The 24,101-nt window shown below is 53.5% G+C and overlaps 1 protein-coding gene across 1 annotated transcript in view; it reads left to right on the forward strand.

Moving 5' to 3' along the window:
* ARHGAP22 (Rho GTPase activating protein 22) overlaps window positions 1-18,069 on the forward strand; it is a 145,575-nt gene extending 127,506 nt beyond the window's left edge. Inside the window, exons 5-10 of the mRNA XM_052639322.1 lie at window positions 3,995-4,202; window positions 6,433-6,565; window positions 7,432-7,505; window positions 8,117-8,238; window positions 10,599-11,499; window positions 17,574-18,069. Of these exons, the coding sequence (XP_052495282.1) occupies window positions 3,995-4,202; window positions 6,433-6,565; window positions 7,432-7,505; window positions 8,117-8,238; window positions 10,599-11,499; window positions 17,574-17,802 (1,667 nt within the window). The 3' untranslated portion in view covers window positions 17,803-18,069. The remainder of the gene's footprint in view (window positions 1-3,994; window positions 4,203-6,432; window positions 6,566-7,431; window positions 7,506-8,116; window positions 8,239-10,598; window positions 11,500-17,573) is intronic.
* The last annotated feature ends 6,032 nt before the right edge of the window (window positions 18,070-24,101 follow it).

Raw genomic sequence — 24,101 nt, forward strand, 5'->3', positions numbered from 1 at the left:
CTAGGCCTCTCTTGGCCTGGGCAGAGAGGCCGGGACATTGGTGGTGGGCACCTCAGAGTTGCCCCAGGCAGCCCCCATGCCAGTCTTTGGGCAGCATCTGCCCCTGTGTTTAACACTGTTTACTGGCTAAACCCCAGTGGGCAAGGGCAGCTGAGCTGTCCTTTTTTTGAATTCCTTTTTTTGAATTCTCCTGTTGGCCAAATGACCACATCCTTGGGAGCTACTGGTGAAGACAGACAGGATAAACATGGGAAGCAAGCCTGGTGGGGTAACAGCATGGACATAGGCATCCATGCTCCAGGAAGGGTGGAGAGCAGGCATGTGGCCCAGGATATTCTCCAGGCCTGGAGCCAGACTGCCTGGGTTCTTTTGTTTTTTCTAATTTTTATTTTATTGGAATATAGTTGATTTATAATGTTGGGTTAGTTTCAGGCGTACAGCAAAGTGATACATAATATACATGTGTTCATTCTTTTTTAGATTCTTCCCTCATATAAGCTATCACAGAACATTGAGTAGAAATCCCTGTACTCTACTGGGGGTCCTTGCTGGTTATTACGGTAGGCCCTTGCTGGTTATTACGGTAGGCCCTTGCTGGTTATTACGGTAGGCCCTTGCTGGTTATTACGGTAGGTCCTTGCTGGTTATTATAGTAGGTCCTTGCTGGTTATTACAGTAGGTCCTTGCTGGTATTACAGTGGGTCCTTGCTGGTTATTACAGTGTGCGTGTTTTACTCCCAAGCCCTGCTTTATCCTTCCCCTCCATGTTCCCCCTTTGGTAACCATTAAGTTTGTTCTCAATATCTGTAAGTCTGCCTCTGTTTTGTAAATAAGTTCACTTTTATTTTTGAAACTAGATTCTACATATGAGTGATATAATATCGACATATGACAGCCTCTTTCTGACTTCACTTAGTCTGCTAATCTCTCGGTTTCTTCATGTCGCTGCAAATGGCATTATTTCATCCGTTTTTGCGGCTGAGTAATAGTCCGTGTGTGTGTGTACCGCATCTCTGTTCGTTCCTCTGACGATGGACATTTAGGTTGCTTCTGCGTCTTTGCCACTGTGAATAGTGCCGCTGTGAACACTGGAGGGCTTCCCCGGTGGCTCAGACCGTAAAGCGTCTGCCCGCAATGCGGGAGACCCAGGTTCGATTCCTGGGTTGGAAAGATCCCCTGGAGAAGGAAATGGCAACCCACTCCAGAACCCTTGCCTGGAAAGCCCGTGAATGGAGGAGCCTGCTAGGCTGCAGGCCATGGGGTCACAAGGAACCGGACACGACTGAGCGACTTCGCCTTCACTTTCATGAACACGGGGGTGTGTGTAGCCTTTCAGATGGCGTGTTTTCTCCGGGTATACGGTGAGGAGTGAAATTGCTGGATCATATGGTGGCTTTAATTTTAGTTTTCTGAGGAGCCTACATACTGTTCCCCGTAGTAGTTGTGCTAGTTTACGTTCCCGCCAACAGCGTAGGAGGCTCCCTTTTCTCCACGTCCTGTCTACCATTTATTGGTTGTCGACCTCTTGAGAATAGCCATTCTGATGGGCATGAAGTGATACCTCACTGTAGTTTTGATTTGCATCTCTCTGGAAATTAGTGATGTTAAGCATCTTTTCATGTGCCTTTTGGGCATCTGTACGTCTTCTTTAAAAAAATATCTATTTAAGTCTTCTCCCTATTTGATTAGGGTTTTTTTTTTGACATAGAGATGCATGGGCTATTTGTATATTTCTGAGATTAATCCCTTGTCAGTCGCTCCATTTGCAAATGTTTTCTCCCATTCTGTTTCTTCATTTTCTTTTTCCTTTGCTGTGCAGAGACTTTTAACGAGGTCCCATGTGTTTGTTTGGTCTCTGTCTTCATTACTCGAGGAGGTGAGCCATAAAAGGTGCTGCTGCAATTTATGTCAGAGTATTCTGCCTGCGTTTTCCTCTAAGAGTTTTATCATGTTCCGTCTTCCGTTTAGGATTTAGGTCTTTGATCCATTTCCGGTTTATTTCTGTAGGTTGCTTTGTATAGTCATTTCGACAATGTTTATTCTTCCAGGGCTGGTATACCAAGAACACGGTCTATCTTTCCATCTCTTTGTGTCATCTTCAGTATCTTCATGAGCATCTTATTTTTCAGTGTATAGGTCTTGCCTCCTTAGGTAAATCTACCACTAGGTATTTGACTCTTTTGGATGAGATGGTAAATGGGATTGTTTCCTCAATTTCTCTTTCTGATCTTCCATTGTTATTATAGGAATGCAGGAGACTTCTGTATATTAATTTTGTATCTTGCAACTTTACCAAATTCATTGAGCTCTCAAGATTTTCTGACAGCATCTTTAGGATTTTCTATGTATAATATGTCCTCTGCAAACAGCGACAGCTTACTTACCCAAGGCAATCTAGAGATTTGAAGCAATCCCTTTCAAATTACCAATGGCATTTTTTTTATAGAACTAGAACCAAAAACATCTTAAAATGTGTATGGAGACACAAAAGGCCATGAATAGCCAAAGCAATCTTGAGAAAGATATACAGAGCTGGAGGAATCAGACTCCCTGACTTCAGACTATACTATAAACTATAGTAATCAAAACAGTATAGTACTGGCATAGAAACAAAAATATGGATCAAAAGAACGAGAGAGAAAACCCAGAAATAAACTCACGTGCCTGTGGTCGATTAATCTACGACAGAGGAGGCAAGAATATACAATGAGAAAAAGACAGTCTCTTCAGTAGGTGGTGTTGGGAAAACTGAACAGCAACACGTGAAAGAATGAAATTAGAACATTCTCTAATGCAAAACACAAGAATAGACACTCTGTGCCCATTAAACAATAACTCTCCATTCCACTCTCCTCCAGCCCCTGGCAACCACCATTCTGCTTTCTGTCTCTCTGAATTTGCTTATGCTGAGTGTCTCATAAGTAGAATCACGCTGTTTTAGTGGACTGGCTTATTTCACTTGGCAACATGTCCTCAAGGTTTGTCCATGTTGCGACGTCTGTCAGAATGTCCTTCTTCTTCTGGCTGAATAATATTACGTTGCATAATATTAATAATATATGTGCATCGTATTGTGCTTATCCACCTGTCCAGCGACGGGCCCTCGGTTTGCTTCCACCATTTGGGTATTGTGAATAATACTCCTGTGAACATGGGTGCTTCTGTGTCTGCTCCCGTCTCTGCTCTGTTTTGGGGGATATGCCCAGAAGCGGGATTGCTGGGCCACACAGGAATTCTGCTTTAATTGCTTGAGGTGCCTCCGTAGCGTTTTCCACAGTGGCTGCACCAGCTCACCTTCCCATGAACAGGGCACAGGCGCTCCATTTCTCAACATCCTCACCAGCACGGGTGGTTTTCTGCTCTTCGGATAGCAGCCACCCTCAGGGGCATGAGAGTTTCGACTCACATTTCCCCAGCGATCTCCAATGTTGGCTCGCGGCTCTGCCCTCGTATTACCTGTCCTCTGTCTTGCTGCGTGTGCCTCAGCGGTGCTCACTGCTGTCCTCTGCTCCATGGCGTGAGGAGACCATGAGGCTCCCGCTCATTCTGCCCCTCGTGGGCATTAGCTGGTTTCTCATTCAGAGAGATTGCAGGGGGTGCCACTAAGAACATTCTGGAGTGCGCCTTTCGGTGCCCATGGTGTTAGGTTTTTAAGTGCAAGCCACTGCCATTTGAAAGTTAGTATTGCATATATAAACCAGTACATAAATAAAATGCGCAGTGCATGCTTCCTGAGGGCCCAAAGGGTCCTCACGCTTGGACAGGCTCCACAGGCCAGCCTCGGCTGCGGCCCGATATGCCCTTCTGCCCTGTCCCAACCGCCTGGTGCCTGCCCTCCCAGTTTCTGATGTGCTTCCTCGGGGCGGGGGCGGGGTGGGGGTGGGGGTGCCACCCTGGGCCCTGACAGCACTCGCTGCCCCTGCTGTCCCCAGCGTCCCCCCCCCGCTGCTGAGCCAGCTAGCTGAGGGTGTGACCAGCTCCTCTCTGTGCCCAGGGGTCTTTGGGCAGCGCCTGGAGGACACAGTCCACCACGAGCGGAAGTCTGGCCCACGCCTGGCGCCGCTGCTGGTGGAGCAGTGTGTGGACTTCATCCGGGAGCGTGGGCTCACCGAGGAGGGCCTCTTCCGTATGCCCGGCCAGGCCAACCTGGTGAGGGACCTGCAGGATTCCTTTGACTGTGGGGAGAAGCCACTGTTTGACAGGTGAGCTCCTGGGAGGAGATGTAGATAGGGCCACCTGTCCATCGCCCCCTGAGTCTCCTCTCAGGATGGCAGCTGAGAGGCCTGGGTGCAGGATGGAGGGTAGGGTGAAGCCCCACGCTGGCACACATGTGCCCAGCTAGCCCTCCTGATGGGCGGAGTGTGGGGCATAGAACCAGTGTAGCAGCCCTGGGTCTCCCACATGGGTAGATCCTGCTACTTCCATGCGGGCTCTGTCCGCTGTGGAGATGCCCCTTATAAGCCCACGTCTGTCTCTTGGCTCTGCTGTCTCAGGGCGACCCATCCCCCCACTCCCTGGCTCCTTAGGTGCCAGTACTGAGATGCACATCCTCACAAGTTTCCTCCACCTGTCCTCACCCCACCACTGGGGCTTACTGGGTCCTAGCGTCCACCCTGGGATAGAGTCAGCCTCACTGAGGGCCCAGGGGCTAAGAGCAGGGGAGAGGTGACTGTTTGGGGGCCTCTTCTCTCGAACGAAACCCCCATTATGGGGTAGTTTTTCGTAGAAAGCTCTTTCTGCAGCCAGCCAGCCAGCCCTGGCCCCCATGGAGCTTCTGCCCCTTCTCAGATCCGCCCTCCCCTGGGGCAGACAAGCCCCCGCCCCTTGCAGCACAGGCCCACAGGTTTCTGCTGGCAGCCCTGGCATTTTCAGCTCTTCTCTCAGGGCAGAACACCGCCAGCCCCTCCAGCATCTGCCCAGACTATCACCGCAGCCAGGAGAGCCTCTCTTTTTCAGATGTGGAGTGTGGGTCTGATCGCCATTTCCCAGAGAGGGTCTGCCCAGAGCGGGCACAGGCCAACAGTGTGGAGTGGGGAGAAGGTGAGGAAGTGAATTTCTAGGAAGGGAGGAAAGATGAGGCAGGCAGGGCTGAGCCAAGCTCCCAGGACCAGGAGCACTGTAACCTCGGGCAGCCAGGAGGAGTCAGGATGGGGCTTTGGGCAGGGACGCCCAAAGTTTCGGGGTCAGCCACGAGGTCTGCAGCCTAGAGGGCCCGCCCTCTGAGTCAGCTTGCCCAGATCAGAAATGCTTCGCCTTCCCCACCAGGGGGAGAAGCAATGGCGGGTCCTTGTCCATCCTCCTAGCTTCCCATCCCTCCCCCCATCTTCCTGGGGTTCCTGCTCATGCAGTGGCTGGCAGTGAACTCATGGGGTCCCCAGGTGGAAGGTGGCTAGGCTCAAGGCTAGGTACCCACTGGGGACATAAGCTTCCAGGAAGTGGGGGTGTCAGCAGGGGAGTGGCTGGGAGAAGGCAGAGAAGGGTGAGGGCGGTCATGTGCTTGGCTGGAGAGGGGAGGTGGGGGCAGGGATGGGGGCTGCTCAGCTGGCCAGACCAAGACCCATCGAGCCGCCAGTCCTGAGGCAGGGAAGGGGTCTGGGGATACAAACTCGAGGTGCATGCGGCCCTATGGAACCCCAGAACTCCAAATGCCAGGGTGGAAGGGACCCCGGGGCTCATCTCAGCGATGAGATGGACAGCAGGCCAGGAGGCGCCTTAATGGCACAGCCACTTTTGGCCTGAGGCCCATCTTCCCTGAACACCTCCCATGAGGGAAAAGCAGAGGGAACACCTGGGGCCCCCCAGCCGGGAAGGCAAGCTTGGCGGAGGCACCAGGGCTGCAGCCCAGGACTTCGCCCCAGAATCCAAACAGGCCCAGGGCCACCATCCTCTACAGGGCCCGCTGCAGCCTGGGCAGCTCTGAGCTGCAAGCGGGAGACTGATGCCTGGGAGTGGACATATGGGGCTCTGGGACACTGGAGATGGGGCATCTGTAGTGTGAATAGAAGCCCAGACGCTGGGGAGAGGCGCTGACCTGCCCAGCCTAGGTGCCGAAGGACAGCTGCCCTTTTCCAAGGGGCTTGGCAGCCCTGCAAGGTGGGCATGTTTGACACGGTCCTCCTGCTTCCACTAGAGGGTGAGCCTGGGCAGAGGAGCAGGCTCAGACTTGGGCCAAAGGACAGCTGTGCCCCTGGCTCCTGTGCCCTTGGCTCCGCGACCCCAGAGTACCTAGGGCAGGCACCAGGCCAGTGGAAGGTGGCCCTTCACACCCATCTGTTCCCTGGCCGGTCGTCACAGCGCGTGTGTGTGCATGCACACACATACATGGGTGTGAGAGCAGAGACTGCCCCGCGGGGGGCGGGCAAGGCACTGGCCAGGGTGCTGGCCGCCCCGAGGCCTCTGGCGCCAGCCTCACGGGCGTCCCTCCATCTGCAGCACAACAGATGTGCACACGGTGGCCTCGCTGCTGAAGCTCTACCTGCGGGAGCTCCCCGAGCCTGTGGTCCCCTTCTCCAGGTACGAGGACTTCCTTAGCTGCGCCCAGCTGCTCACCAAGGACGAGGGGGAGGTTAGTGGCTCCCGGGGACCCTGCTGGGGGAGCGGGCCTGCTAGGTGATGGCGGGGGGAGGTCGTGGACACAGGACTTGTCGTGACTGTTCATGGTACATAGATCCGGTAGCCTGCTCTGCTGGGGGCGGGGGCCAGGCCTAGAAGCTCCTAATCTAAGGAGGGCTAGCGTATTTCCCCGCTAGGCGGGAGGGTACTCTGGGGTGGGATGCCTGGGGCATCCCCTCCCTGTGTGCAGCCCTCCATCGTTCGGAGGGACAGGTGCCTCCTGAAGCAGGCTGTGTTCCAGCCATGCTCTTGAGTGCAGCGTGCCCAGGCTGGACCACCACTCAGTAGGCATTCCTGCTCCATCACCTTCTCCCACATCTAACTCAGGCTACCCAGGCCGGCCTTGGGATTCAAAAACAACCAGACCTTTCATCTATTTCTATCCTGCCTCCTCCCAAAAGAATTTGAGACTGCCCCCAGGGCAGAGCCCCCCCGCCTGCAGCCCTGGTTGGCTCCAGCTGGGGAAGAACTGTTTGCCTTCCCTGTGGCTGTGTGGGAGATGAGGGGTCTTTATCTAGCAAATATTTGTGCCTCGATAAGTGAGCTGAGCGCTGGCCCTGACATTCCTCTGTGGCTCTGCACAGGCACATCCCTCACAACAGCATCTCGAAAGTAAATCTCTTTCCCCTCAGAGGTCACCAGCCAGGGGGATGAAAGTGGTGGTGCCCTCTGGTCACTGGCAGCCAGGCCTGTGAGCTGTGGATGGAGGTCTGGACTCAGATTCCCACCCCCTCCTCATCCCGCCTCCCTCCAGCAAGAGAAGGCCTGGGACCTCCCTGCTGATCTTTGAAATGCTGTTTTCTCTCTCTGAATCCCAAGGGGACTCTGGAGTTGGCTAAGCAAGTGAGCAGCCTTCCCCTGGTCAATTACAACCTGCTCAGATATATCTGCAAGTAAGTGACTAGGGGTGGGGCTTCCCTCTCCTGCGGTCTGGCTCCGTGTGCCCTTCACAGGGGTCGGGGGACCATCCACACCTCTGTCAAGCCAGTGGGGGACATAAAAGAGGTCTCTGCACTTACAGAGCTTATTACGGTCCTGGTCGGCGCAGGCAGAGTTACACAGTCCTGAGCACATCGTTCCTGAAGGAAAGCCGGATGGCCTATGTTCCTTCTGCCTCCCCTGGGTGCCTCTCACCATCCCTCCCCGTGGGTCTGCTTCCTGACCATGACCTAGGCTCAGGGTGCCAGGAGAGGACAGCTAGGGTGAGCCTTCACCCAGCCCCGCATCTGGGGGTCTGAGCCTTCCTAGGCAGCTGCGCCCAGGGCAGGTGGGGGAGTTCTGTCCTTCCACACCAACAACAGGCCCTGGTTCCAGTGGCCTTTACTTCTGATGGCCCTCCGGATCTCAGGGAAGCTCTGCCCTCTCCTGAGCCTGGCAGGGGCAGCTGACTGTGCCCGGTAGCTGTGGAAAGAGGGGCACAGCTGAGCTCTGGGGCCAGGCAGCTCCCAGCAGATCTGGAGTCAGGATTTGCTTCTCTGCCAACTGTCTCTTCCTTACTTTGTAGGTTTCTGGATGAAGTTCAGTCCCACTCAGATGTCAACAAGATGAGCGTCCAGAACCTGGCAACTGTTTTTGGGCCTAATATCCTTCGGCCGCAGATAGAGGACCCAGTGGCCATTATGGAAGGTAGTGGTGGGGGTGTGCGTGGTGGTGCTGGGTGCTCTGGGCTCACGTCGGCCCTGGGCAAGTCCTCAGAACCCTCACGGCAGGCCAGCAGGAAGGGTGGCCCCAGCCCTGGGCACTTGCAAGCAGCCTCTCTGGACCTCATCACTGCCTTCTCCAGCCCCTCTTCCCCCATGGGGTCAGCTCTAAAAGGGACAGGAGCTTTGCCCTGTGGATGGGGTCGTGAGGTACAGTTAGAATGATGGGAGCGGCTGGGGGGGTGGAGGTGGGGTGGAAAGGTCAGTGCCCTTGCCCTTAAATACACACAAATGTTTTTGTTTTACTGAAGTAATTTTCTATTAAGTAATTGTCACAGCCTTCTGGATGTTAGAGCTCAGCAAACCCTAGGGCTATTACGTTCTGTAATGAATAGTCATAAGGAAAGATTTTAAAAAATATAGCAAGAGCAGCCGCTCTCCACACGTCAGGGCCTCTGCCGAGTGCTTTACTCCTACTGAGCATCTCAGCCCTCACAAGAAGCCCCCGGTTACTGCCCCCATTTGACAGACAAGGAGACAGGCCACAAGAGGTGAGGTGACTCTGTCAGTCGGACTGTTCAGAGGGCACACAGGTGCAGGCTGGCCTGGAAATGCGCGCACTGCTTGGAGGCCCCATAGAAAGGCCATCCTCTCTAGTGTGAGAGTCTAGCTGCTCACAGGAGACCCGCAGCCAGTCGAGCCACGGAGCAGAGAGGCTGGCAGAACTCACGCAGAACCCGCCTGATGCCAGCTGCCCTTGGCACAAGGCCGGCTGAGGGCAGTGGCCAGGCCTGTGGAACCTGAACTAGGGGAGGCGCGGGGGTTGGGGTGGGCTCAGGGCTTTCCCCGTCCCACCCCGGCTCACGGGGGTGAGGGTGGGCGCAGGGCTTTCCCTGCCCCACCCCCAGCTGACGGGGTGTCCCCGGGGGTTGCTCTCTTGTTTAGCACGCCCTTGACCTGACTGGTAGTCCCCACAGAGCTCCCACCTGCCTGGTTGCACAAACGCCTGAGGGCAAATGCTCACCCTGCTGAACTGCCAGGATCTTGCTTCACCTACTAAAGACTGTTTGCTTAATGTTCCCCATGACTCTCCATTACCTCTAGTGGCAGTAGAAGCACTTGGCCTTCCTCATCACACAGAAGCCTCCCCCCGTCTCTGGCCTTTGGTGGAGGATAACAGGAGGGTAGACGCCATGGTCCCTCTGCAAAGCCTCCCTTTGTCACTGACCCCTCTCTCCACCCCACAGCCTCAGGAACTGAGTCCCCCATATGCTGCAGGCTGTGTCTCAGGGGCTGTGGCCTGGGGACGAGGAAGCATGTGCTTGTGGGTGGGGTTGTTCATGTTAGGGGGGTGGCTATGTGCATTTGTGTGTGATTGTGTATGGGGTTGTGTGTGTGTGACTATGGGGTCATGAGTGAGTGACTGTGTATGGGGTTCTGTGTGTGACTGTGTATGGAGTCGTGTGTGAGTGACTGTGTATGGGGTTGTGTGTGTGTGTGATTCTGTGTATGGGGTTGTGGATATGTGACTCCATGTATGCGGTTGTGTGTGTGACTGTGTATGGGGCTGTGTGTGTGACTGTGTATGGGGTTGTATATGTGTGACTGTGTATGGGGTTGTATGTGTGTGTGACTGTATGGGTATACGTGTGACTGTGCATCTGGGGTTTTGTGTGTGTGTATATGGGGTTGTGTGTGTGTGTGACTCTATGAGGTTGTGTGTGTGACTGTGTATGGGGTTGTGTATGTGTGACTGTGTACGGGTATATGTGTGACTATGTCTGGGGTTTTATGTGTGTGTATATGGGGTTGTGTATGTGTGTGGCTGTATGGGGTTGGTGTATGAGGTTGTCTATGTGTGACTGCGTATGAAGACATCTCCATTCTGTGCCCCAGAGCCCTGGGCCCCCGGAGTGGACAGGCAGGCGTGGCCGCTGTGGGCAGCAGATGGGGCAGCCAGGAGGGCCCCGGCCGCTAGGCTCTGGCCTCCGGCTCCAGCCTGCCCTCAGCCCACAGCCTCAGCCAGCACTGTGTCAGCTCCCGCTCCGCCAGCTGGTTGGAGTGGGCGTGAAGGCTGAGTGCCTTTCCGTGCTCCAGACCCCACACTGGAGGAGGCGGATTTGGGGTATGGTCCTTCTGCTCCTGTCTGAATTTGGAAAGTGTGGTGGCCATCCTTACCTTTGGAGCAACGATGGCAGGCTCCTGTAGAGCCCACCCCTAAGTAGCCTGGTTTGAGGCTACTTGCAGAGCGGGGTGCCCTGGGCCCGAGCTGCAGCTTGCCGACTGGCCTGGAGAAGCTGGACGGAGGCACTCAGCCAGCCTTTTCTTATTCCTTCCTCTCGGCAGGCACTTCTCTGGTCCAGCAGCTGATGACCGTCCTGATCCGCAAACACAGCCAGCTCTTCACTCCGAGGACCACGGAGGGGCCGGCCTCCCCACGCGGGGGCCCACCGTGCACCGTGGGATGGGGCTCCGAGGAGGTCCCCAGGGACGACCAGGCAGAGCCCGGCAGTCCCAGCGCCCCCTGCCTGCCCTCGCACAGGACCTCCTCTCTGGATGGCGCTGCCGTGGCGGCACTCTCTAGAACCTCTCCCACGGGCCTGGGGAGCCGAGGCAGCCCTGCTGCCACCAGCCCCGGGAAGAAGGTGCAGACTCTGCCCAACTGGAGGTCTTCCTTCCGGCAGTCAGGGTCCCGGTCAGGGAGTCCGAAGGTGGGCACCTCATCCCTGGAGGTCCCCATCATCTCTGGAGGGAACTGGCTCATGAATGGGCTGTCCTCCCTGCGAGGCCACCGCCGGGCCTCATCAGGAGACCGGCTCAAGGACTCGGGCTCTGAGCAGAGACTCTCCACCTACGATAATGTGCCCCCGCAGAGCTCCTTCCCCAGCACACCCAGTGTGGCCAGCCTGCCATGGTCTGGGGTCTCCTCCTGTGAGGCCTCGGCCAGGGGCTCGGTCAGCAGCTGCACAGCATGCCGGGCCAGCGACTCCTCTGCCTGCAGCTCCCTGCACATCGAGGGGGCCCTCGAGCCCTCCCCTGTCCTCAGCAGCAGCGAAGAGCGCAGATCCCTGGATCTGGACCATGGCCTGGATGGAGTGGGTGCCTGCATCAGCAGCAGCGAGCCCAGTGACCCGGGCAGCCCTGCCCAGGACCACGCCCGCCGAACCGAGGTTCTCCAGGGCCTGGTCACAGAGCTCAGAGCAGAACTGTGCCGGCAGAGGACTGAGTATGAGACAAGCGTGAAAAGGTACAAAGCCTGTTGGGCGAGTGCAAGACTGGCACTTCTGGGCTGGGCAGAGCACTCGCAGCCAGCAGCTCACTGGGCACCGGTCCTGGGCAATCAGCCTCTGGCTTGGAAAGAGCTCCTGGAGGCAGGGCCCAGAGCAGCCAGCCCCCAGGAAGCTGCCTCTCTGGGAGAAGGTTCCCTAGGACAGGGCCGGGAATGGAGGGATGGGGGTCCTCTGTCTGGGAAAGCTTGGGAGCCAAGGGCCTGGCATGCAGCCAGGACTCCATGAGGCCAGCTGAAAAAAGCAGCGAGTCAGAATCTCAGCCTGAGCTGCTCAGAGCACCTTTGATGGAGAGGTTCCAGGTGGAGGTCCCTGTGTGGCCCTCAGGGAGGAGGCAGGCCCCCTAGTATGTCCTGTAGTCAGGAACCGGGAATGGGGTAGGGCCTCTGTGCACTGCAGGCCCCAGGCCAGCCTGGTTGACTGACCATGGTTGGGCCTGATGTCGAGTGAGGACATCTGGGTGGAAATCGAATTTTCTCTGAAGAGGGAGCTGACCTTGCTGAGCCAAGCCTCCCTTCTACTGGGTCACAGAAGACGCCCCCTGCCACCGTTTAAGGCTTGCAGGCTTGTTCTCTGATGGGCCCTGGTTCCGTCCTCTCAGCCCCCGCGTGTAGAGGGCTTTTCCCCTCATTATAGTGACCAGCAGAGCCCATGGGTCTTCCCAGGTGGCACTAACGGTGAAGAACCTGCCTGCCAATGCAGGAGACAGACATGAGTCTCGGGTGTGATCCCTGGGTCCGGAAGATCCCCTGGAGGAGGGCATGGCGACGCACTCCAGTATTCTTCCCTGGAGAATCCCACGGACAGAGGAACCCAGTGGGCTGCAGTCCATAGGGTTGCAGAGTCAGACACAACTGCAGCGACTTAGCATGCACACAGAGCCCACACCAGACAGTGAGCAGCGCTTCCGTCAACATCTCAGACCCTTTAGCTCCTTTCGCCCCAGGCCTTGCATCAGCTGACTCACCTATGAACCCATGTCCCACCCACTAGCAGAAGGCTTCAGTGGGCTCTGAGTGCTGCTTTCTTCCATTAGTGGAGGCTGAAAGGATTCATGCTTCTGTTTCTGAGCATGGGATTCCCAGGAGAGCTGGAATGGCAGCATTTGACCCTCTTGTCCTGCTGGCAGCTGTCTCCTGGGTACCTGGGGAGGGTCAGGTGTGTGCTGGCTCTGTGTTCCTGGTGGGAAGATGGCAGCAAAGGGGCTATGAGGGCAGTGGCCACTGCCAGGGGGAGATCAGGGGTAGGTGGGGTCACAGCAGGTGATATCTGAGCCACGACTTGGCTCAATAGGAGCCAAGGACCAAAAGGATTGAGCCGAACAAGGATGAGAAAGGACACCGCTTGAGTGAAACCCAGGGTGTAAAATTGTGGGGAAAACCCACAGGGTAAGCAGGGGGTGGGACACCCTGCAGAGATAGCAGCAGGAACTCCCTGCAGATTCACTGGACGGCGAGCACTGCTGGAGCTGAGCTTACAGAGCACACAGGGCGTGTTACTTGGCAGATGCTGTCTGAGGGCAGCCTCAGCGGGGGTCAGAATCCACCTGTCACCTCCTTGGCTATTTGTGGAGGTGACTCAAGCCTTCACCTTCTCGGGGGCTGGGGTTCTCAGGGGAAATGCAATATTGTTGTCTGGGGGGCTCTGGGGTCAATCCTTAACGCACTGTGCATTTGCTGAGTGTCCAGGCAGGCTCTGAAAGAGCGAGGTGGAGGGGGTGGGGTAGGGGGTGAGGCCTTTTACCAGGAGTGATGCTTTGATTTTATTCCCAGCGAGATGTGAAGCTGCTGGCAGGCCTAGAGTACTTTGATCACTCTGATGAGGTGCGCTGGCTGCTGTGTGCACGAGTGCTTGACAAGGCAAAGACCAGTTAGGAGGCCATGGAGATCCAGGCCAGACCTGTGGGTGGCATGCACCTCAGAGGCAGCAGTCGAGGTGGGCAAGTGGCCAGATTTAGAACACGTTTGAGTTTTTCCAGTTGATCAGATGTGGGATGAGAAAAATAGCTGACTTGAGGGACACCAGTTTTGTTTTGGAAGAAGGTGGTCTCTGAGTGAAGAGACTGGGGCTGTAGGAGGGTGACTTGGGAAAGGAGGGCAGGAACTCACAGGAGCAGGAGCTGTGGGTCTGTTAAGCTGTAGGTGCTTATCAAGTTTCTGAGTGGACTTGAGGGAGACAAAGATTAAGGGTTGTCACTCAACCTGTCACTTACTCACCACTCCTGTGGTGCTTGGAGCCTGAGACTGGACAGAATCCCTTTAGGAGTGGCATGGAAGGAAGACGGGTGGCCCAAGCCATTCCCCGGAGCACTAGGGGGCGAGGAGGGTCTGGTGAAGGAGGTGCTTAGAGGGGAGGAGGAGCAGTGAAGAGGCTCATGGGGGACCTGCTGCCCCCACTGTGGGGGGCGCTCTCTGACACTGTGTCCCTCCCAGATGGGAGGTTAGAGCAAAGGGAGGCTTTTTCCCTTCTCCATGTTTTTTTTTCTTAAGTATAGCTGATTTACAGCATTGTTAATTTCTGCAAAGTGATGCAGTTCTAATATACATATATTTTTTCACATTCTTTTCCATTATGGTTTATCCCAGGATACTAAATATAGTTCCCTGTACTATAAAAAGGACCTTGTTGTTTATCCATCCATATATATATACACACACACACACACATATAAACAGTTTGCATCTGCTAATCCTGAGCTCTGAACCCTCCCGCCCCCACCCCTTCCCCTCGCCCTTGGTAACTGCAAGTCTGTTCTCTGTATCTGCGAGTACCTCACAGGTAAGTTGATTTGTGTCGTATTTAGATTCTGCATATGGTGCTTGTCTCTCTCTGGCCTCCTTCACTCCGCATGGTCATCTCTCCGTCCATCCGTGCTGCTGCAAGCGGTACCGGCTCTTTTTTAAGAGGAGTAGTACACTGTGAGTGTGCACACACACACATCCCCTTTACCCAGTCACCTGCTGATGGACACTGAGCTTATGTCCATGTCTCGGCTATTGTAAACCAGTGCTGCTGTGAACACGGGTGCGTGTGTGCTTGTGAATTAGGAGTTTTTTTTGGCCATATGCCCAGGAGTGGGACTGCTGGGTCATATGGCAACTCATATTTCTGTACGTTTCTGATTTTCTTTTTTACTTTTGACCATGCCGCATGGCTTATGAGATCTTCGTTCCCTGACCAGGGATTGAACCCAGGCCCTTGGTGGTGAAAGCGCAGAATCCTAACCACTGGTGCACACACACACACACACTGGTGCACACACACACACGTGTGTGGGCATATGCATGCACGCACACACGTATTGGTCGTGTCCCCAACTCTTTGCGACCCCATGGGCTGTAACCTGCCAGGCTCCTCTGTCCACAGAACTTTTCAGGCAAGAATACTAGAGTGGGTTGCCATTTCATACTCCAGGGGGATCTTCCCAACCCAGGGATCGAGACTGTGTCTCTTGCGTCTTAATTCGTTACCCCTGTGCCAGCTGAGAAGCCCCCCTAACCACTGGACGGCTGGGGAATTCCAATTTTTAGTTCTGAGGAACCTCCGTACTGTCTCCTTAGTGGCTACACCAACTTACGCTCCCAGCAATGGTGAGTGTCTCCCTTTCCTCCACATCCTCTTCAACATTTATCATCCGTAGACTGTTTGATGGTGGCCATTCTGACTGATGTGAGGCGATACTTCACTGTAGTTTTGACTTGCATTTCTCTAAGGATTAGTGATATCAGCATCTTCTCACATGCCTGCTGGCCATCTGTTACTTCATCTTTGCGCTTCCCTGATAGCTCAATTGGTAAAGAATCCGCCTTCAATGCAGGAGACCCTGGTTCGATTCCTGGGTCAGGAAGATCTGCTGGAGAAGGGAAAGGCTACCCACTCCAATATTCTGGCCTGGAGAATTCCAGGGACTGTGTAGTCTGTGGGGTCACAGAGTTGGAGATGACGGAGTGACTCTCACTTTCCACCTCATCTTTGGATAATGTCTGTTTAGGTCTTCTGCCCATTTTTCAATTAAGTTGTTTGGTTTTTTGTCATCGAATGAGCTGTTTGTATGTTTTGGAAACTAATCCTTTGTTGATCACACCATTTGCAAATATCGTCTCCCAGCCCCTAGTCTCTTCTCATTTTATGGTTTCCTTCGCTGTGAGTTTGATTAGCTTCCATTAGCTTATTTTTGCCTTTATTTCTGTTGCCTTGGGAGACTGATCCAAGAAAACACAGGCACGTCAGAGAATGTTCCGCCTGCATTCTCTTCTAGGGCGTTTATGGTGTCATGTCTTACGATTCAGGTCGTTTAGCCATTCTGAGTTTATTTTTCTGTATCGTGTGAAGGTATGTTCTAACTTCACTGATGGGCACACAGCTTCCAACTTTCCCAAAACCACCTGCTGAAGAGACTGTCTTTTCCCTCTTGCATATCTTGCCTCCTTTTTCAAAGATGAGTTGACCACAGGCGTGTGGGTCTATTTCTGGGCCCTCTATTCTGTTCCATTGATCCGTGTATCTGTTTCTGTGCCAATGCCATACTCTTTTGATTCCTGTAGCTTTGTAGTATTGTCTCAAGTCTGGGAGTGTTGCGCTTCCTGCTTTGTTCCTTTTCCTTAGGATTGCTTTGGCAATTCTGGATCTTTTACAGTTCCATATACATTTTATTTGTTCTGTGAAAAATGTCATGGGTAATTTGATAGGGATTGCACTAAACCTGTAGATTGTTTTGAGTGGCATGGCTGTTTTAACAATATTCTTCCAGGCCCAGAGATGGGGTCATGTTTCCGTTCAACTTCCGTTATTAATGTTTTGTAGTTCTCAGCATGTAAGTTTTTCACTGCCTTGGTGAGGTTTATTCCTAACTTTTTTGTCTGTTTCTTGTTCTTTTGATGCAATTTTAAAGGGGGTTGTTTCAATGTCAAGTGTAAAGAAATGCAACCCATTTCTTTCCAGCGATCTTTCATCTTGCTACCTTGCTGAATTCGTTTATCAGTTCTGCTGGTTTTCGTGTGGAGTCTAGGGTTTTCTACAAACAGTGTATGTCATCTGCATATAATGATGGTTTCACCTCTTCCCTCCCAATTAGAATACCTTTTATTTATGCCTCTTGCCTGACTGACGGGTCTAGGACTTTCAATACTATATTGAATGAAAGTAACGTGAGTGGGCCTCCCTGTCTTGTTCCGGATTCTAGCGCTTCTCCATGCTTTGTCTTCAGTAGTTACGGGTGAGGGCCTAGGCCTTGCGGGGGTGGAAGGGGTGTTTGCTCCGCGTGTCCTGTGCCAGGGGAAGTGCCGCGGGTCTCCGTAGCCCATTGTAGCTGTGGCGCACGGGTGGAAGGTCAGCCCTGCACTTTCAGGGTTCAGCTTGTGTCCTGCCCAGTTTACGTCTTGTAGTCAGGTCGGTTCCCAGAGCCAGGCACAGCCCGCCCCTGAGGCCTCAGAGGAGTGGGTCATCTGGTTGAAAAGATGAAAGGCCTGTGGTGTACTCTGGTAGCAAAAAGGAGCAGTGTCTGACACGCTGGGGAGGATCAGGAGAAGCTTACCAGAGGGTGGCATGGGCTGGGGTGTGAAGGCCGAGGGGGGTGGAAGGTGAGGCAGCAGCCCGAGCGGGGCCTCCTGTGAGTCGCTGTGTCTGGATGGAGCTCAGTGGCTCTTGAGCAAACAAGGGGACAGGTTCCAGCTTCCCTCTTGGCGCAGGGTTCAGTCCTGTTCTCTGCCAGCGGGCAGTCCAACCCTCACTATGCCAGGTAGCCAGGCGGGAGGGTAAGTGTTCTTCTACTGGAGTGAGAACTCAGGGAGGGCCCCTGACCTTGAGTGCCAAAGGCCAAGAGGAGGATCTCTGCAGGGTGAAGCCCCGGAGTCCTGCGAGGGTCTGCGGTCTGCGAAGCCTCGCCTGGCACCGGGTCTGAGCCCACAGCATCCTCCCCCTTGGGTATCAGGTCTGAACAGCTACTTTACCCCATCAAGTGTCTGCCGACAGTGGAGCTCGCTTGCCAACCTCAGCCCAAGTCTAAAACGGTGTCTTTCTTCTTTCATTTTTTAAGACTCGAAGAAGGTAGTGCCGACCTGAGGAAACGAATGTCACGGCTAGAAGAGGAGCTAGACCAAGAAAAGAAGAAGTACACGATGCTGGAGATAAAGCTGCGGAACTCGGAGCGGGCTCGGGAAGACGCAGAAAAGAGGAACCAGCTGCTGCAGAGAGAGATGGAGGAGTTTTTCTCAACCCTGGGAAGCTTGACTGTTGGGGCGAAAGGTGCCAGGGCGCTGAAGTAAAGGGACCGGCAGGGTTCGTTCCTGCTGCGTGCTCGCCCTCCCGGCCTTCCACAGCCTCGAGAGGAGCCGGAGCCTTTGCAGCTGGACCTGGGCCTCAGCGGTGCCAGCAGATCCGGCACGGGCTGGAGAGAGCAGCCCTGACACCCCCTCAGGAGCCCGAGCCCCACTCGGGATCTGGAGGCTGCTCCGACCGTGCACGGTGTGGCAGGCATCAGAGCGGCAGTCTCGTGACCGCCAGAACAGACGGCATTTGGGATCTGAGTAGCCCACCGGGACCTTTCTGCACTCTTTATTAAATGTGCTCTCAAAGCATGATGCCTGGGTGCCTGACTCCTTTATGGTCGTGCAGAGGCAGGGTACCGAGAGGCCTCTTCCGCTTCTCACAGGGTTGGAAGTCCTCCAGGTGTCCCACGGGTGGGATGGCATGGAGGAGCCTTGAGAAGTGGGTGACAGAGCTCTCTGAGCAGCCAGTGTTATGGCCACTGACGCTGAACAGGCACATCTGTGTGCTCTCGGCTCCACCTCCTGCGCTCAAGGCAGGACGGTTTTCCTCACTGCTTGCTCCCCCTCCCACCGCCTGGGCGTCTGCAGCTGGTGTCTGTCGGGAATCTCTCTCCGGCCTTCTGCTGTAACCTGCTGTCCTTTGCACGGCCCCGGCTCTGCTGCAGAGCCAGAGCCCATGAGTCAGGGCTCGGCAGGGGTGCGGCGCTCCCTGCTTCTGCTCCCCTGGGTATGTGCAGGGTGAAGGCATGGCTCCATAATGGAGAGGTGAGCCCAAGTGATGGCCACCCCCTTTGCAGATTCCCCTTGAGCTGATGCCAATCCCTCTCCTTTCCCTGCCTGCTTACCTCCGGTTCATCCTCAAGGCTCCATGGGGGCAGTTCCTTCAAGCCTTTCCTTGGCTGCCGCCACACTCAGCCCAGGCCTGGGCCAGAGTTCCTCGGGACGGACCTTCAGTGGCAGCAACGCAGCCGCCTCTGAGCAGAGGCCTGGCGTCTGGAGAGCAGGCAGTGCTAGCGCCACCCCTTCACTTGCCCCTGCTCACAGCACCCTCCCTGCCACCTTCCACTGTCCTCAGCAGCCAACTGCAATGGTTTTGCGGGGAGTGGGGTCACCAAAGTGCCCCACTTTCCGACTGCCATCTCTGGAGAAATCACTCAGGCCAGCTACCCCTCTACCTGGAGGCGGTATAAACTATCACAGCAGTGCTCCAAATGCCAGAGGCTGGTGCTCCCAGAAGCGCTGGCTCTCCATCGTCAAGGCGCAAGCCCACAGGCCCAGGCTGACTAGGAACTCCCGCGGTAATGAGGAGGCTGATGACGGGCCCTCAGCCAGGTCACTGGTGGCCTCAGCAGCCAAGAGGAGAGGTGCCTGCCCAGGGCCCTCAGCAGCATCAGCAGCCAGGATTCTCTTGGGGAGCTCTGAGGGGTGGGGTCAGTGGACAGCACTACCTGCATCTGCTCCCAAGCCCATCGCTATCCTAGAAGTGTGGGTGACCAGCTTTCCCAGGGGGTGAAGTATTGCCCTCCTCCTCCTGTTCAAGGAGAAAGGAAGCAGTATGAAGTGACTGATTGCTCACAACTACTCAGTAACACAGGAATTAACCACATGCTCCCTATTCAGTGGAGAAACTGAGGCCAGGAAGAGAGAGGTGAGAACACCAGTGTATTTTATGGTCCTCGGTTCTGCTAACTTTGACCTGGAGAAAAAATGCTGCCAGGCTATGAAAGGAGCAGAAATGCCCAAAGGGACCCCACGTGATGACGGGGACGCTGTCTGTCTGCTCAGCCATCAGTAGTGGCAGAGGCTCAGCTTTGGGCCAAGCGCTTGGCCCAAACCAGCTTGTGAGCCGCACTCCACCTGCTGGCAAAACGTAAGACCTGCAATTCAGTTTTTCTCCGAAAATTAGGCAGTACTCAGTAGATATTCTGTCCTCCAGTTTCCATTTAATTAGCACTCTCCATTTTGTTTGTAAAACAGACTGACCTCCACCTGTAAATCACACTGAGACTGAGGGGCTCTGGCCCAGTACCCGGTCCCGTCCACCACATTCTCCCCCGTTCAGTTACATTCACAGAACCTGCTCCCGAACCTGGGGATTCGAGTTATTCCTATTACTGCAATGACATCATTCAATATTAAATACACTGATGCAACTAGAGATTACCATACTAAGTGAAGTCAGAAAGACAAAGGTCATATGGTATCACTTAGTGATGTCCGCTTAGTGGACTCTAAAATATGAGAAGCGAGCCTCTCATCTATGAAACAGAGTCACAGACACAGGACAGACGGGTCGCTGAGGAGGGAGGGGACGGGGGGCAATGGACTGAGAGGCTGGAGGTGGCAGATGTGGGCTTTTACACGTAAGATAGATAAACAACAACGTTCCCGTGTCTAACACAGAGAACTACATTCGATATCCTATGAGAAGCCATAAAGGAAAAGAACATAAAATATATATATATATAAACCACTCTGTTGTACAGCAGTAATTAACACTGTAAGTCAACTATATACTTCAATTAAAAAAATAAATTTGAGAATCTGATGAAGGCTATAGACCCATTGAAGAAGAAAAATAACCACATATACAAAAAATTTAGCTTTCAAAGACCTCTAGAAGCCTGCCACTAAACTCTGTAATCAAAGTTTAGAGATTAAGGGATTAATAGTAAATTCTTAAATTTGAAAATAATAATATTAAGTAAATCAATGAATTATAAATGTGAAAAGATAGGGAGTCAATTTTTTGAAAACCTACATAAATGCTTTAGAAAAATTCAGTAACCACAACTTACTAAGAAAAAATTGCCAAATTAGCAATGAATCAAACATACAATAGTGGAAAATTGGCAAAAAACAAAAAACAAAAAAAACCCCTAGGATTCTGCTCTCAAACTACTTCTAAAAATTTTTAAATTGTTTTACAATGTGTGTTTTACTCTAAAGAAAAAACTGTAAATTTTAACTCTTACACTGAAAAAAAATGAGTTGGCTTACTTTTAAAAAGCCTGGTAAGTGCCCCGTGTTAGGATACAATTTTAAGAATGAGTGTATATGAAAGAGACAGAGGCAAAGACAGAAACAGCGGAAGAGGCACTCCTTGTTTACCTGGCTGGTAGAATAATGGACCAGGTGTGAACTGGGTTCACTGCCCACAGTAAAAGGACTTAGAACAGAGTCCAGGTAACCAGGCTCCAATCTGCGGGCAATAAATGGGGTCAGTCGCAACATCCCGTCGGTCCTGGGCAGGGCCCCACCCCCCTGGAGGGTTCTCCCAGGACCCTTGCCTAGTCCCATCACCAAGGGACCGCGCGAGGGGCAGCAGCAGTGGCATGGGGCAGCTGCCATGCTGCCTGGCTGGGAGGTCAGACAGACGAGACACTGACCGTGTGCTGAAGCCAAGACTGAAGGACAGGAAGGGGCAGTGGCTCAATTAGACAGATCCAGGCAGAAGTCCGCACGAGCACCAGTGCCCTGCTGGCACGGCGGGAGGTGGATGGGGCCAGAGCCAGGCAGGGACCAGACCCCGCAGACCCCTGTCGCTTACAGAAGAGTCACTTTTATTTGAAGGGATACTGGAAAGCACTCAAGGGCTTTAAATAAACGGACATGAATTGGCTTGCACTCAACAAGGCAGGCTATTTTGGCGCCTGCTATTTTGGACAGTGGCTAAATCTGCCCACAGAGGGAGGAGCAGCAGGGAAACCAGTCAGGGAACTATCGGTGGGGTCCAGGCCGAGTGGAGCGCAGTGTCAGGCCAGAAGCTAGCAGGAACCGACGGAAGACTGCATGGGAGCTGAAGAGAAGACCCCGCGCCCAGGCCAGTCTTTCCAGAAGCGCAGATGTGACGAGAAGCAGAGACAGGGTGGCGAAGTGGAGGGGGCAGAGGAGAGCTTTCACAGGCGATTACTAGAGCACACGAGTGTGCTGCCCAGAGGGATCCAGCAGAGGGAAAGCCTGGTGAGGGAGAGAAGAGCGTGCCACGACGAGGAGAGGCGATTCTGAAAAAGAGAAACAAGACCAGGAAAAGTGGGAGGGCAGGGTGCAATGAGAAGAGGCAGGGAGACAGGGCCATGGTTGAGGCAGGTTTCTGGAAATGCATACCGGAGTCTGAGAAGCCTCGAAAAATGACAAACGTGCTTACCTTTAACTAGCAGCCCGCAAATTTATCTGAGCACGAAACCCTTTATTCACATAAGGCTTCTCAGGCAGTCAGTGGCACACAGCGGTCACAGAGTGAAAACTGGAGGCAGGCTATCCAGACTCAGATCCTGGCCCCGCCGCACGGCTGTGTGCCTCAGTGTGATCCCTGTGCCTCAGTGTGACCACCTAAGAGGGGGGAGTAACAGTTCTTACCTCATGAAGTTGTTATAAAAACTCTGAGCTCACAGTCACAGCACTTAATGCCCAGCACAGAACTAGTGTTCTGTGCAACTAACTTTGGGAATCGAGTCCTGGAGGACCTTGGGCAGCGTGGGGGCGTGGTGCCCACTTCAGCGGCCTGGTCTGCGCCTCCTCCCTCCCCCAGCCCTTTCCAGCCTCTCCAGTGGCGTCCCGCTACCTCCCCAGTTGCCTTCTCAGTAACGCCCGGAGCATGACCTACCGCATCCTTTGCTGCATCCTGCTTCCCATTCGTTACTGCTCCCGGTGACGATTTGGTACTTCGTTCTTCAAGGCAGCTGATAATGAATGGAGGCACCACATCAGAACCACCTTCTCCCTCTGACTCCTTCTGAGAAAACAGAGCCATAAAGAGTTTACGCAACTTGCTGGAGGTGAGGCAACCAGTGTGAAGCCTGGATCCAACTTCAGGTGTCTGCTGTCAGAGCACATGCTCCCGCTACTACAGCAGTGTCACAGAGCTACGTGCAGCTTCCTTACGGCAGATCTTGAAAGCAGTGAATACTGAATTTCAGGGGACAGACATAGTACGGAAGATAGGTCCTCTGTCAATAACTTATCCAGACCAACATTTATTGAATGCCTACTTCCCAATCATTGTGAACAGGCTCTTCCATCCAAGGGATTCCGGGTGAAGCACCAGTGAAGATAAGCACACAGGATGGCCTCGCAGAACAGGAGAGACATAAAGCACGCTGCTGTCTCACAGGACAGAACCGTGAGTGCATGAACAAATGAACACAGCAAGGGAACGTGCAATAGGGACAAGAAAGAGTAAGTCCTTGTAGAGAAGCTTTATCAGAGAAGGAGCGATCGGATCGGGCCTTCAGCCATGAAGATTTCAAATGAACAAGTGGCGGGAGTAACGTGCACAAAGATGTGAAGTATGTGTCACGGAGGAGGTTCAGTTGGAATGAACTGAATGGCAGGAATGATACACAAAAACAGCAAAAGAATCAAAACAATGTTTAGCAGCCCTACTTCTCAGAAAGTAAAAACAAACAAACAAACAAAAATCCTCAGTCAATACTGATGTTGAGGCATTTCTCTCAAGTGAGAATTATTCTTACCAACCACATGAAGATTGAGACTACTGAGGATGAACAGGATGATCAGCATGTATTTAAGTTCTCAAATGGGAGGCCACACAAAATTCCTCCCTCTCGCTTCAATATTTGCCCATTATCTTAAACCATTTCTACTCCTTTCCGCGGCTAAAGTCAACAATTACATTTGCTTTAAGTGGATTATCCTGACAGAAGTACACACAGTCTATCATTTCCGCAGCCCTGTGAAAGACTTATCTCCCATCCTGGGACAGACGAAGCAGCCCCGGGCTTGGCAAAGCTGAGATTTCTCCAAGATTACCAAACTCTCCATCTGGAGGTCAGGCTAGCCTGGACCCCTAAGACTCAGTGGATCCCACCCTCTCCAGGACTGTGTCTCATCAAGGCACAGGTGCTTCTGAATTCTCCCTTTCAACTTGTTCTGACCCCTCAGTTTACCCTTTGTCTCTCAAGACACTGTCATAATTCTTTGTATTTCCTGCCAACTTTTCGAAAGTACTTTTTACTGCTGCTTTGCCACTCTCGATCCTCAGCAATCAGAACTACGCCCCTACCTGTTCAGGCAACTCCAAGTCTTATTTACGTTACATCCAACAGGAAGCCCTCTCTTTTCCCTCTGTCTACAAAAGGACACTAATAAAAATGGGGCACAGGCCACGCAGGCACGACACAGACTCCATCAGGGGACAGACTGTGTGGACAGAGGCTGGCAGGCAAGTAGGTGGCAATCTTTCCTTTCCTTCCACTCCTGGAACCCTGAATGGCAAGCTGATGCCATACCTGAAGTGTGTTCTGTCATGAGCTGTGATGTACAATCTGTAAAAT

This window comes from Budorcas taxicolor, chromosome 5, assembly GCF_023091745.1.
Source record: "Budorcas taxicolor isolate Tak-1 chromosome 5, Takin1.1, whole genome shotgun sequence".
In the NCBI taxonomy this organism is placed as follows: Eukaryota; Metazoa; Chordata; class Mammalia; order Artiodactyla; family Bovidae; genus Budorcas; species Budorcas taxicolor.